Source organism: Euprymna scolopes, chromosome 46 (genome assembly GCF_053919585.1).
Source record: "Euprymna scolopes isolate OS-2025 chromosome 46, ASM5391958v1, whole genome shotgun sequence".
Taxonomy (NCBI): Eukaryota; Metazoa; Mollusca; class Cephalopoda; order Sepiida; family Sepiolidae; genus Euprymna; species Euprymna scolopes.
The window spans coordinates 187,278,704-187,293,694 of record NC_136527.1 but is presented as its reverse complement, the minus strand read 5'-3'; the positions used below and the strand labels follow the sequence as shown (position 1 = coordinate 187,293,694).

General features: G+C 32.4%; 1 protein-coding gene across 1 annotated transcript in view; it reads left to right on the top strand.

Moving 5' to 3' along the window:
- Positions 1-10,050, top strand: part of LOC145270299 (uncharacterized) — an 87,036-nt gene extending 76,986 nt beyond the window's left edge. Inside the window, exons 2-4 of the mRNA XM_080125946.1 lie at positions 5,781-6,103; positions 6,270-6,480; positions 10,014-10,050. Coding sequence (XP_079982072.1) covers positions 5,781-6,103; positions 6,270-6,480; positions 10,014-10,050 — 571 coding nt within the window. The remainder of the gene's footprint in view (positions 1-5,780; positions 6,104-6,269; positions 6,481-10,013) is intronic.
- Positions 10,051-14,991: the final 4,941 nt, after the last annotated feature.

Below are 14,991 nucleotides of genomic sequence, written 5' to 3'. Positions count from 1 at the left end.
GGCTACAAGGATAGACATAGATACAGAAAATCACCGACAAACTGGCGGCTGTTCACGCAAAAATACTGCCAACCTAGAAAACAGGTTTTTCTTCTCCCTCTGTCAGAAAAATCACTCATTAAAAATGAGGACTGAAAGACAAATAAAGAGAAATGAGAGTAACGAGAGCTGCCGATAATGCATCCACAAAAATATTTTTAATGGAGAGTAGACAATGCATTGTGGATGCAAAACAAAAATATTATTTAGTATTGTACTTAATAAAATTCCATTTGGTGTGTTTAAGAGGGGGTTAGGTGAAAGATTCCTCTCTCACCAACTGAAAATGAAAACAATTTCCAAATATATTACGCTATCAACTTGGAAAATATAAACATTTAAGGATTCGGCACATCTTTCCACGAGAAAACCATTTACACAGTTAATAAAACAATGAAATAAAAATAAAGATTAAAAACTGAAATAAATATAATATGAACACTTGCATTTAGAAAAGAAATATTACAAAATTCATAACTTAACTGACGGACGGGGAAAGGGGAAATGTCATAAGAAGAAAAAACTAATTGCCTGAAGCATTTCTTTTATTTTGCTAATGATCTTACAAAAATAAATCAAAATAATTTTTATGTGTAATTATTTTATTCACTAGATTGATGTATAAAGATTTTTGTAAAAATAAACGGATCAAGTAAAGATTAGATACCCCGTAGCAAACGACAAAAATAGGCGAACAATTCAAGGGGCACCGTTTGTTCGACCTTGACATTTTTTTCTTTTAAATCTTTAAAAGTTTTGTAAATATATTTTTTTTTTTCAATCTTGCTCGCGAACATTCGAATATGTCTGCTATTTGTCCTGTTTACAAGTTTAGAAACAACTAACGGCAATGTCAAGGTCGAACAGACGGTGCCCCTTGAATTGTTCGCTTATTTTTGTCGTCTGCTACGTGGTATCTAATCTTTACTTGATCCAAATAAACTTTATTCAATTTAATCTTTAGAAAAAAAAAATGATATGCCCTGTGGTTGCGATAATCAAGAAACTGTATTCCGTGAATGAAATAAAGGGATAAATATGTACTGTACATTTAAATAATAAAAAAAGGAAAGTTTATTAACGTATTTACGGAGAGACAATGTGTAGTGTTTATCATGTTCAAGATCAGGGAGGGTCTTTCTTCTCGTATATCCGGTGACCAATGTTTGCAATTAAAGGGACATAACTCTCAGAAGAGTTACCTCCCCCTGAAACAATATATAAGGTAAATTAAAGAGCGTTTGATCAAGTTACACGGCGAGCAGTAGATTGTAAAGTATTGATTTGTGTCCTTTTTCTATTCTCTACCATATTCACAACCGGGAGCCGGTGCATCGTTTTACAACATTAAACTACTTCTCTATCAAAGACACGTAATGCATGGGAGGATGGCACAACCCATGACAAATAAAGCCTCTCTTGAACTAGCTACAGTGATGATAACGCAAAACATGGCTGAAATGAACAAACAAATTAGAAACAGGTACTACACTTTCATTATTGTCCGTTTAATGCTGATTTTCTGTTAAACAGGCAGACTAATAAGCAGGTTTAAGTCTGGATTAATGAGTGAAGGTAATCGTAAGTTTAACCGAATCGAGTTTGATAACAATAAGTTGCAAATTCCATAACGTATTTTTGTCATTTGACTTCGCATTTTATGCAATTCCTTCCTCTTATTTATGTTGTTTGAGTGAAATATTTAGATTTACAAATTGTTAACAGTAGTTCAACAAATCCAAATAATAATGAAATGTTCAATCTTAAAAAATAAACCTGATATAATTTCTTTTTTAATCAATTGAGCACGAAATAGAAATTTACAATAGAATTACTTAAAAGGCTTTAGACTTGACAAATATAATCTAAACTTGAAAGGAAAACAATTCGGCACACATAACTAATGAACGGACATTTTTACACAAGGAACAAAATAATGATTTCACCGTTTTACGATGACCTTAATTCCTTTGTTCTTTTGCAGTTGGTTTTCCCTTTAAATAATTTCACGTTTAAATCGTGTTTTTCATCTTTTAATTTAGATTGTTAGGTATTTTCATATATTCTATTTCTTCATGAAGTGAACACACAAAACGAAAGTATCAATTTACTAAAGAAATCATAACAAACAAAACAAACTTTCCGTTTTGAATACCAAAAAAAAAAAAAAAACGACACTTTCCTTGTATTGAATTCCCTGAATGAAAAGTAAGTTTCTGTCTTTTTTATTATTTTTAAACACATTTAAAAAAATATCATTCAACAACTCTAAAATTATCCTGAATATTTAAATAAGTTTATTTTATTTCTTAATGACAAGATAAAAGTTGTATCAATTTACTAAAGAAATCATAACAAACAAAACAAATTTTCTGTTTTGAAAAAAAAAAAAAAAAAAAAATGAAAAAACGACACTTTTCACGTATTGAATTTTCTGAGTAAAAGGTAAGTTTCTGTTTTTATTTTTAAACATTTTTTTAAAATGTCATTTAGCAACTTTAATGCAATCTTAAACAAGTTATTTTTTTTATTGCAATCCAATATGAAAAATAAGTTATTTTTTACGCTTTTAAAAAATTCGTTTGAATAATCTGAAACAGAAAAGCAGTTTGTATTTTGCACCTCAGAAATATTGATTCTTAAAAAAAAAGTCTAATTACAAAAAAAAGGTTTGTTTTTATTGCGATCCTATTAAAATATTTATTCCACGGTAAATCTTTACAACGTGACCCAGCGTGCTTTAACTCCTAAAAAAAGGAAGATCTATCTTTTATTTTTTTCCTAATGCGTTTACAAGGTCTTTATAAATAATATGAAAGAAGAAATTTTGAAAAAAAAATAGCATTTTATATCAATTTAACGTCAATGAGCACCCACTTTTTGGCCACCTAGCGTTCAACGAGACATGTCACCCCTAGCATTTTTTCAAGTTTTGTGATGGGGGGGGGCAGCAAAACATGAAAAATTAATTTTTTGGGCGGGGGGGGGGGGGCAGGAATTACATTTGATACAAATTTGTAATTTGAAACACAAATATCATTTTTGTAAATTTTTTATGAGACCATTCTGTACTTTCACCTAACAATTTTATAAATAAAACGAACCTCAAAATATGTCAACTTTAATTATTATTTTTTTTTTTTTTGGTGATGGGGGTGAGATTACATCAGACACGTAAATTAACGAAAAATTTCATATTGATATTTTTTAGAATTAATTTTTGGTAAATGTGGTCCGGTAGATCAACACACAATCTACCTTTAAAAACTTGTTTTCAAAGGTTTTCGGGTGTACTGAAAGCGAATATCGTATTTAAAATTGAGGCCGGTAACTAGATTTTAGGATATTGCAAACATTTACAAAAATAATAAATGAATGTTATATTTTATTTATTTATTTCTCTTTTTTTTTTAAATTATTTATAATAATAATAATAATAATAATAATAATAATAATAAAGATTAGCTCCACATTATATTGTAATTACATTATGTCGTCCCCCCTCGTTTCTGTGCGCTACATAAAGAATATAGCCACAACTTTACATTGCAACATCAAACATGCGGAAAAGTATGTTTGAAATATTAAAAAAAACTAGTTGCCAGCCTTAATTTTAAATGCAATATTCGTTTTTAGCACACCGCGCACCTTAGAAAGCAAGTTTTTAAAGGTAGTTTTTGTTGGTCTACCAGGCCATATTTACCAAAAATTCATTCAATTCATTGTGTTCTTTTGTTTCAACCAACACCCAAAAAATGTTAATTAAATTTATCGTTATTTTTATGGATCGAATGTAGTTCTCCACCCAACGCCCTTCCCCAAATTAATTTGTCATGTTGTGGCACCCGTTTTGTTTATGCAAATAAAATTGAATTTGTCATGTTTGTCCCCTCCTGCACACCTCTCTGTCATCAAACTTGAAAAAAATATACGAATGACATGTTTCATTGAACGCTAGGTGGCCAAAAAGTGAGTGATCATTTTACGTTAAATATATATAGAAATGTGATCTATGCTAAAATGTTAAACTTTATGTTTTTTTCAAAATTTCTTCTTTCATATTATTTATAACGGTTGTTTAAACATATTAGGCAAAAAACGTAGATCTTCGGGGGGATATTTTAGGGGTAAAACGACGCTACGTAATTTTACTGATTTTGCTATGTTTTATAACATGAATAAAAAATATATGAATCTTTGATTAAAAAAATATTCCTTAAAATATACTATTCAATGTGACAATAAGATTTTTGTCAAACTTACATGATGTTTGTAAAACTTACATGATTTTTAAGAAAATAATAATGTTCACCATAAACAAAATAATTTAATTCGAAGTTGGTCGAATTGTTAGACAACTGAGCACAAAAACGACTGTTTTTCCGATATTTGTTTTAAAATATTTTTAAAACCAGTTTTCCGTGGGAATTGTCATGTTTTATTCAATATTTCAGAATAGGGAACACTTTTTTTTTTAAATAAATTTTACATAAAAATGAGCACGCATTTATTGACCATCACCAATAAACAGAAACTTAATATAAAAAAAAATAATTGGTAATAATTACTATCGAAGTCAACATAGTTTTGCTGCTAAAAAATCAAAATCTACTTTTTATTTGCCATTTAGTTTGGGGTGAAAATGTAATAAAAAAAATAATATGGTTGATTTAAATTTTATGATCTGTTTATAGTATTTGAAATATTTTGTCTTTGAGCCAATCATATATGACAACAAGAACTGTTAGATGTGAGACTTCTTTTCAACTTTGTCTTCGATGAAGATAGTTATGGTATTTTGAGCAATCCATATATGACAACAAAACTCAATGCATTTGCTAATGTGGACGTCTATGATTATCTCAATTTAAGGTAATTTTAAGCAACGTTAAAAAAATCCCCCTTTTTTACAAGGTTTTGTATTCTCAACTTATTTGCCAGTGTATTATTGATTCGTAAACTAAAAATATATTCGTATTGATATTTAAAGAAAATGGAACATAAGTTAAACAATTGCAGTTACATATAATTTTATATCAACATTGTATGTATTACAGATGAAATATTAAAAAGCTTTTTTTGATTTTCCCACAAGAGTAGTTAGTCTTATATTGTATTTCATTGTATTTATCTTGTAGTATTGTATATATAAGTACTAATGTTTTATCTCTCACTAAGATCTAAATCATAAAAACATTAAGAAGACTATATTTTAAGCAAAACGTCTATCGACTGGCTCTGTGTCAAGTTAGAAAATATTTGGTTATTTTTCTAACTTGTCTCATATGACTTTTTTATAATAAATTAATGCAAAAATTGTAAGTTTAATCCAGTAAGATTGACAACAATAAACATGTAGATGCAAATACTAAAAGTATTGAATTTTATTTTTTACAGATGTTCCTGATTGAATTCTATTATACAATTTTAATGTAGTATAATTTTTTAAAAAATATATTATTAACAGTTATTAGTTTATTTGGAAGACTACAGGGACATATGTACGAAGATATTCAAATTATTTAACGAATTTTATGAAACAGGTAAAATCACAATACATCTTTAAAAGGTGATATGAATTTTTATATCTGTTTAATGTTCAATTGTGTAGAATATTCTTGGTCTGTAAAATCTGTTACTGATACATATGAGAAGTCACACTATGAAAATGATTCCCACTTAAGTAAAACGAAACTCTTGTGAAATGTGGGGATATTCTTGTTTTAATAAATAAATGATAGGGACACACGAGGAAAAAGCTACGTTATTGTGAAATGTGTGATTATTCCTGCCCCCCAAAAATCAACGAGAACCATGAAAAATAACACTCGAGAAAAAGCACATTCTTGTGAATTGTGTGGATATTCTTGTTCCCAAAAATCAAAGTTAGTAATACATATGCGAACTCACACCGGAGAAAAACCTTATTCTTGTGACGTGTGTGAATATTCTTATTCTGAAAAATCATCTTTAGTGAAACATATGAGAACTCATACTGGGGAAAAGCCATATGCTTGTGATGTGTGTGGCCATTCTTTTTCAGATAAAAAATCTTTAGTGAGACATGAGAAGTCACACTGGGGAAAAACCACATTCTTGTGTAGTATGTGGACATTCGTTTTCTCAAAAATCAAACTTAGTGACACATATGAAAATTCACATTGGGGAAAAGCCACATTCTTGTGAAGTGTGTGGTTATTCCTGTTCTCAAAAATCATCGTTACTGGTACATATGAGAACGCACACTGGAGAAAAGCCCCACAGTTGTGAAGTTTGTGGATATTGTTTTTCTGTAAAAACATCGTTAGTTCTACATATGAGGACGCACACTGGAGAGAAACCACATTCTTGTGAAGTATGTGGATATTCTTTCTCTAGAAAATCAAATTTAATGAGTCATATGAGGACTCACACTGGAGAAAAACCATATTCCTGTGAAATGTGTGCATATTCTTGCTCTGAAAAATACTCTTTAATTAGACATATGCAATCGCATACTGGTGAAAAGGCAACGAGAACCATGAAAAATAACACTCGAGAAAAAGCACATTCTTGTGACGTGTGTGGATATTCTTGTTCTCAAAAATCAAAGTTAGTAATACATATGAGAAAGCATACTGGCGAAAAACCATATTCTTGTGAAGTGTGTGAATATTCTTGTTCTGAAAAATCATCTTTAGTGAGACATATGAGAACACACTCTGGAGAAAAGCCACATTCTTGTGTAGTGTGTGGATATTCTTGTTCGGAAAAATCAAATTTAATGAAACATATGAGAAGTCACACTGGGGAAAGGCCACATTCTTGTGAAGTGTGTGGATATTCTTGTTCTGATAAATCAAACTTAGTAAAACATATGAAAACTCACACTGGGGAAAAACCACATTCTTGTGAAGTTTGTGGATATTCATGTTCTGAAAAAAGATACTTACTGACTCATATAAGAACTCACACTGGTGAAAAGCCATATTCTTGTGAAGTTTGTGGATATTTTTGTTCTGAGAAATCGTCGTTAGTGAGACATATAAAAACTCACACTGGGGAAAAGCCACACACTTGTGAAGTTTGTGGACATTCTTTTTCTTTAAAAACATCGTTAGTTCTACATATGAGAATGCATACTGGAGAAAAGCCACATTCTTGTGAAGTGTGTGGAAATTTTTATTCTGAAAAATCATCTTTAGTTAGACATATGAGAACTCACACTGGGGAGAAGCCATATGCTTGTGAAGTGTGTGGGCATTCTTTTTCAGAAAAATCAACATTAGTAAAACATATGAAAATTCACACTGGAGAAAAACCATATTCGTGTGAAGTGTGTGGATATTCGTTTTCTCAAAAATCTAACTTAGTGACACATATGAAAATTCACATTGGGGAAAAGCCATATTCTTGTTCTCAAAAATCATCGTTACTGGTACATATGAGAACGCACACTGGAGAAACGGGAAAAGACAACAAAATATCAGGACCTTAAAAATGATCTAAAAGCAACATGGTCTCTGAAAGAAATAAACATCATACCAGTTGTGACAGGAGCAACTGGCCTAATAAAAAAGAACCTTCAAAAATACTTAGAAGCAATCCCTGGAAAGCCAAGCTGTAAGGAAATACAGATAGCAGCCATAAAGGGAACAGTGTCTATTCTTAAATGAGCCCTCGGATATAAATTTCAATTATAATAGAATCAAGTGTTAGCCCCAGGAAGGAGCCCCTTGATCTCTTCAAACTAACAAAAGTAAAATAAAAAAGAGAAAAGCGACATTCTTGTGTAGTGTGTGGATATTCTTTTTTCTCAAAAATCAAATATAACAAAGGAAATTAGCATGACATGAAAACTCACATCGGAAGAAAAGCCAAATTATTGTGAAGTGCGTGGAAAATTGTTGTTCAATAAAATTATCGTTACATATGAGAACACACAATAAGGAAGCACTTAAAGGAACAACAATAAAAAGTAGGGAGAAAATTTACAAAAAAGGAAAAGATATATTCTCATGAATATGCTTGTTCTAAAAATCAAATTTAATGCTACATGAGAATTCACTCAGCAGTAACAACAAGTGCAGATTCTGTCATAAAGAATTTAAATGTGTGAGCCATGTGCCATCTAGTTGTAAGGACACAATGGAGTGTGGAAATATCTCCAATAAAATATCTCTTAAAACATGAATATCCAATGTAGTAGACTAGGGAGAACAGAGCATATCAATTTAAAGTAAGTTCATATCAATTAAAATATATTAATATCAATTTAAAATATATTAATATCAACTTAAAAAGGCGTAATGAGTCTGGTCTTAACTGAAATGGAGAACCCTAAGGACATGAATTTTTGAGATGAGGATTGGTTATTTGTATTATTATTCATTGGACTACTGTTCTCATATTGAGTGTGATTTTTAAAACATTTCGGTCGATATAACCTCCGACCTTCTTCAGGTGTATATTGTCGAACTTGAGGATGTTTCTGTCAAACTCGGGAATTTGGACGGAAGTTCGAATGGAACCCTTTTTTATTCATGGGGGTAGCGTGCTCTTGTTCCATCAGCCATGACTGGATAGAGGTCCTAAGTAATTCCCAAATGTATTTTTCGATCGCCCACACTGAAGATTGAACCTTCAACCTTCAGGAGAATATTACCTTTACAATTGTTTTTTCCAGTACTCTAACCACTGCGCCAGGGATCCTTGCGAATTTTAGGAGCCTTAAACCTACTTTTATATTTCTAGTTGTAAATATCACTATTTATTACTAATTATTACCATATATTAATGTATATCTATATCTATACTTATTACTTGTATGCATCAATTTTTTTAATTATCACTTGTATATATTATCTATTGTTTATAATTGCTGGTTCCCATATCGTATTAAATTCTATACTAGGTCTACTTAGCAGTTGAAGTGCCTTGAAAGTTAGTTTGGGTACTTTTCTAATATAGCATTCAGAAGCTTGTCCTTGTCATATACTTATATATATATATATATATATATATATATATATATATATATATATATATATATATATATATATATATATATCAGACCAATATAAAATGCTTAGCTGGGAACATATATGAAAATTTGAAATATTAAAATCAAAAGAACGAAACACAAACTTGTTTAGAAAACTATTTCGAATATTTGTCAGCAAGCTAAAATGTCAAAGAAGAGAAGAAATTTGGTGGGAGAATTTTGTAAAGTAATAAACTGTTGTTATCTCTTTCAAATGTGTTGAATAAATACCATTATTGCTGTTTTCTTCAGAAATAACGTACTTCCCACCATGAAACTGAGTTCTTTTTTTATATACATTTCTTAAAACATCAAAAGACAATACTGAGAAAGTTTACCATTTCTCAAGAAATATTTTGCAGCAGTGATAGTCTACATCATCTCTTTGTATATGACAGGATGGAAATGGTAATTGCTCAACCAGTAGCTTAATAATAATAATAATAATAATAAAATAATAATAATAATAATAATAATAATAATAAAGAATATCTTGTTAGTTCAACAGAAAATTAGGGACCTTGTATGTTAAGCATTGTGACTTTCATCAACCACTGTGGTAATGATATTGGATTTCCATTATACTATATCTTGTAAGTTTAGCATTGTGACCCTTCACAAACCACTGTGGTAATGGTATTGGATTTCCATTACACTATACCTTGTAAGTTTAGCATTGTGGCCCTTCACAAACCACTGTGGTAATGGTATTGGATTTCCATTATACTATACCTTGTAAGTTTAGCATTGTGACCCTTCACAAACCACTGTGGTAATGGTATTGGATTTCCATTATACAATACCTTGTAGGTTTAGCATTGTGGCCCTTCACAAACCACTGTGGTAATGGTATTGGATTTCCATTATGCTATACCTTGTAAGTTTAGCATTGTGACCCTTCACAAACCAGTGTGGTAATGGTATTGGATTTCCATTATGCTATACCTTGTAGGTTTAGCATTGTGGCCCTTCACAAACCACTGTGGTAACGATATTGGAAAATGGTTATTTTCATGGTATTGGATTTCCAACATACTGAAGCTGAACATGTACATTTTTGTTAATCTAGAATTCATTGAATTATGGAAAAGTTGTTTCATTAAAATTAATTCGGAAAATTCATACATATTTTTATTTAAAAAAATGAAATTAATGTGGCAACATTTTGTTTCTTTCACATCCTTGAAACTCTATATATATATATATATATAATATATATATATATATATATATATATATATATATATATATGTGCTAAAGTAAAAATTGCTAAAACAAATGGTAATCCGTCATGTTTTTGGGAATTTCGATCCTTCATTAGCTTGACCTGAATTGAGCCTTTTTACTTGTAATTGACGTAAATAAAAGAGGTGTTTGAGTGTGCCAACCACATGCATGAGTTTGACTTTAATTTGATTTAAAAAAATATTAAGAGACTTTATACTCTTGGTGAAGTTTGTGCAATTGATTTTCTGGCAATGATTTTGAAATGTTTCTTATTATTGTGTTAAATGCTAATAAGTTTAAAAAAAACTTATTTGTATTTGACAAAGTAAACTTTGGTAATTCGTCAATCTGACAGTCGAGCCCCCCCCCCCCCGTCTCCCCAATTTTCGAGTGACCTTGTGCCAAATCTTTTGTTTTTCTGTGTTTTTGTAACATTTCATTAACATATAAAATATGTAACTCAAATGAAACAACTTTGTATTCTTTGCGTATATCAAATCATGAATTAAACAAAAAACACGATCCAAAGAATTATTTCTTTAGTTATATTAAAACTTTCTATTTCTTTACGTATATCAAATCACGATTGAATAAAAGACATTACGATCCAAAGAATTGTCTTTCCTTACTCGAGCAGTGTAAGGCGACGTAATTGTTCCGACAGTTTTTTTTTTCAGATGGAAAGGCAGCAACAAAACAATTGTAGTCTTGTACAGCACACGTCATCATCATCATCATCATCATCATCATCATCGTCGATATCATCGATAATATATCATAGTTCCTGGCTTTTGGTAAGTGTCGTTAGTTTATGTTTGTTGTTATAAGTAATTGACAACCAAGTTGTGGTTTTATTTAATATAGAATTTTATTGACATATTTACATAAGAGAGATTGAATGTACGTGTGTAGAGGTCTATGCCATGTTGTCGAATACGAATGTATTAGGCGGTTGACATCAATATTCATACGCCATAATTTACTTGTTACGCGTATGAAAGTAGTTCTATGATAACACTACATCCCCCTTACCAGAAGGAAGAAAAGTAGTACACATTGTTCAGATATTTATTGTTTAAATCTGTTTGGCCTATGGATTTCACGACCATGTATTGTTATATTTGGTGTGTGTTTCTTAGTGTTTATTTGGTTTGAGATGCTTGTGTTAGGAAGTCCAGATTGAGATTGAGTTTGGTTACTGAAGTGAACATGTTTATGGGTTGCTTTTCCATCTGCTCTGAGATGGACTCTGTTACGTCTTTTTGACGATCCATCTGGCAATTTGAGGATGTACGATCTAGGTTCTGTACATTTGCTGAGAATTGTTGCTGGTTTCCATTTTCCAGTTTGGTTATCCCACATACGTACGTGTTGTCCAGGGACAAGTGCTGGTAAGTCATGGGCTGTTTTGTCATGATAGGTTTTTTGTATATCCTGTCTGTGCTTTAGTTCTTCGTGGATATGGTCACGGTTGGGAAATCTGTGATTCGTGATTTTTGCAATCAGGTTCGATTTCATGATGCGACTGTTTAGAAGTTCAGCTGGGCTTGGATGTTTGTGGCTGATAGGCGCTGTTCTTAAACACAGCATTGCAAGGTTGATATCTTTTCTTGCTTGTTTTGCTTTGACTATTGTACTTTTAATGGTTAGAATCTGTCGTTCAATAAAACCATTTGATTTAGGAAACCTTGGAGATGATATGATATGATCGAATTGCCATTTTTGAGCAAATTCTTTAAATGCTTCACTGGGGTACTGTGGTCCGTTATCACTAATAACTCTGGTGGGAATACCATGTTCTGAAAATATCTGCTTCATTGTTGATATGACCATGTTGCTTGTGGCCATGCCATTCTTTTTCCGTATGATTGGGAATTTACTATAATAATCGGCAATTATGAGGTATTCCTGGTTGTTACAGTGGAACAAGTCAGTGCCAACAACTTCCCATGGTCTGCTAGGGATGTCATGTGGTTGTAAAGTTTCCTTTGGTTGTGCTGGGAGGTTTTCCTGGCATATTGAACACTTTTTGATCATGTTCTCAATATCAGTGTTAATTCGCTCCCAGTATACAGTATCTCTAGCTTGCAGACGTGTCTTTTCGATACCTTGATGGCTGTAATGTAGTTGGTCCAGGATAGTTTTCTGCTGGTTTTCAGGGATAATAATCCTTGAGCCTTTCATGATTATGCCATCACTGACAGATAACTCCTCTCTGTATGACCAGTACGACCAAATTGTCGGTGGTACTTTCTTAATTGAGTCTGGCCATCCTGTTGTTATGGTTTCATGTAATTGGTTGAGTATTGGATCAGCCTTTGTTTCCTTTTTTATTTCATTCAGGCATTCGCTCCTGAATCTCACCAAGTCAACTCGAATATCTAAGTCGATCATGTCAGTGTTTTGAGTACTGGGGAGGCGACTTAGTGTATCAGCTACAGTCATTTCTTTGCCTGGTATGTATTCTACTTGTATCTGGTATCCCTGTAATTTGGTCATCATTCGTTGTAACCTAGGAGGTGCACTGGTCAGTGGTTTCGGTAGTATCATGACCAAGTGTTTATGATCGGTGTGTGCCTTGAACTTCCGTCCATATAGGTAGACATGATATCTGTGAACACCAAATACAATTGCTAGAAGTTCCCTTTATATGCATGCATACCGTTGCTCGACGTCTGTTAGAGACTTTGATGCATATGCAATAGGTTTTTATGTTTTGCATTAATGCTGCTCCAAGTCCTTTTAAACTCGCATCAGTTTGCAGTATTGGTACTTCATTCGTGTCGAAGTACGTTAATGTGGAATCTTTGGTGATTATTGTTTTAAGCGTTTCAAAGCATACCTTGTGATGCTCTTCCCAGAGAAAAGGTACGTCTTTCTCCAACAAGCCTCTTAATGTATGTGTCTTGTCAGCCAAATTTGGGATGAATGGTGATAAATATGTGATAAGGCCTAAGATTTCTTGTAGTTCTTTTTTGCATGTTGGATATGGCATGTCTTTTAAGTCTAAGTTTTTCTGGGTCTGGGCTAACACCATTTTCACTATATATCATTCCAAAGAAAGATATATTTTTTGATTTTATTTTGCATTTTGCTGAATTAAACACAAGACCATTTTTGCAGCTACTTGCATGAGCCTGTACAAGATCTTATCATGCTCTTTGCCCGTTTTACTATAGACAACAATGTCGTCTGTAATTCCAATTGCTCCGCCAACTTGTTCGAGTATCTGGTCCATTTTCATTTGAAAAATGTCCTGGGATACACTTAACCCAAATGGTAATCTCTGGAAACAGTATCTTCCAAAAGGGGATTGAAATGTCGTTAGCAGCTGAGATTCCTGATCCAAATGTATGGACCAATAACCAGCTTTGGCATCAAGTTTAGAGAACAGCATGTCACCTGCAAAGTGGTGTATTAGCTCCTCCACTGTAGGGGTTCCATGGTGTGTTCTTTTTAGCGCAATGTTTAGGTGTCTTTGGTCTAGACAGATTCTCAGGCTTCCATCTTTCTTATATGAATAAGCTAGGCTGGAAACCCAGTCTGTTGGCTCTGTGACTTTTCTAATTATCTTGTTGCTGACCATTTTGTCTAGTTCCTGTTTTATGTTGTCCTTTAGGGCAATTAGGGTTTTTCTTGGTGGGTCAATGTGAGGTATGTTTTTGCTCGTTGTTAACTTGACATGTCCAGGCATAGAGCCTATTTTATTGAATTGATCTGGATAGATCTGTACCCAGTCTTCGATTTTGTTGATTGGTTTGACTATATTTGCTCTTTCAACGTGCAGTGAAGAGTGATCATTTTCAGTATTTCCAATGATGGTAGTCCTAGAATTGCTGGCCCATTTACATCTACTATATAGAAGGTGCTTTCGTGCCAATCAGAGGTTTGGTAGTTGCATGGTATACTGATATTGCCATAGCACTTTATCGGTGTTCCATTGTAGGCTATTAATTTTTTGTCCTTAATTTGTTTGTTTTTTAGTTTTTGGAAGCCATCAGTGGTTAATTTCTCAGGAAACATTCTACGGAATGTAAAAATTGGTAATGTATTACCTTGGGCTCCAGTATCGACTTTAATTCGTAGTCTGTGAGTCCCGTTTCGATTAGATAATTTTATATTTATATAAGCGAAGGCTTCATCTCTCTGTGTTTGAGAGGGTGTGTTAATGGTGGAAAAAGTTAAATTTTCGAATTGTTCATTTAGTTCCTGGCTGTTGTTCCTGGATAATATATCAGTTTGGATGAAGTGGTTTTTCTTGGTCTGGTTCATGTTTAATGGTTTTTGTTTTCAACGGTCTCTGTTTTGCGACCTTGACCTTGATCTTCTGTTATATAAACATACTGTTGCCCAGTGGTTATATTTTTCACACGTTTTGCATTTGGAACCAAATGCTGGGCATGCTTTACATCGACGTTCGTGACTTTTTCCGCAATTAAGGCAGTTGTTTGTCTTTCTATTTTGTTTATATTTTGTAATTGCTTGCATGTCAGTATTGGCGCTATTGTCCTCCTCGTTATTGGTGTTTAACATATCTCTAAGCTGTTTAATATGTGCGTTTGTTGCTTCGTACGTTTTACCAATTCAGATGGTTTCATCCAGTGTTAGCGTATTATCTTTTCGTAGTAGTTCTTTCTGGAATTCGACAATTGGGGTACTCGCAATAATTAGTTCTATAATTCGCTGTTCTTGTTCAGTGTCGG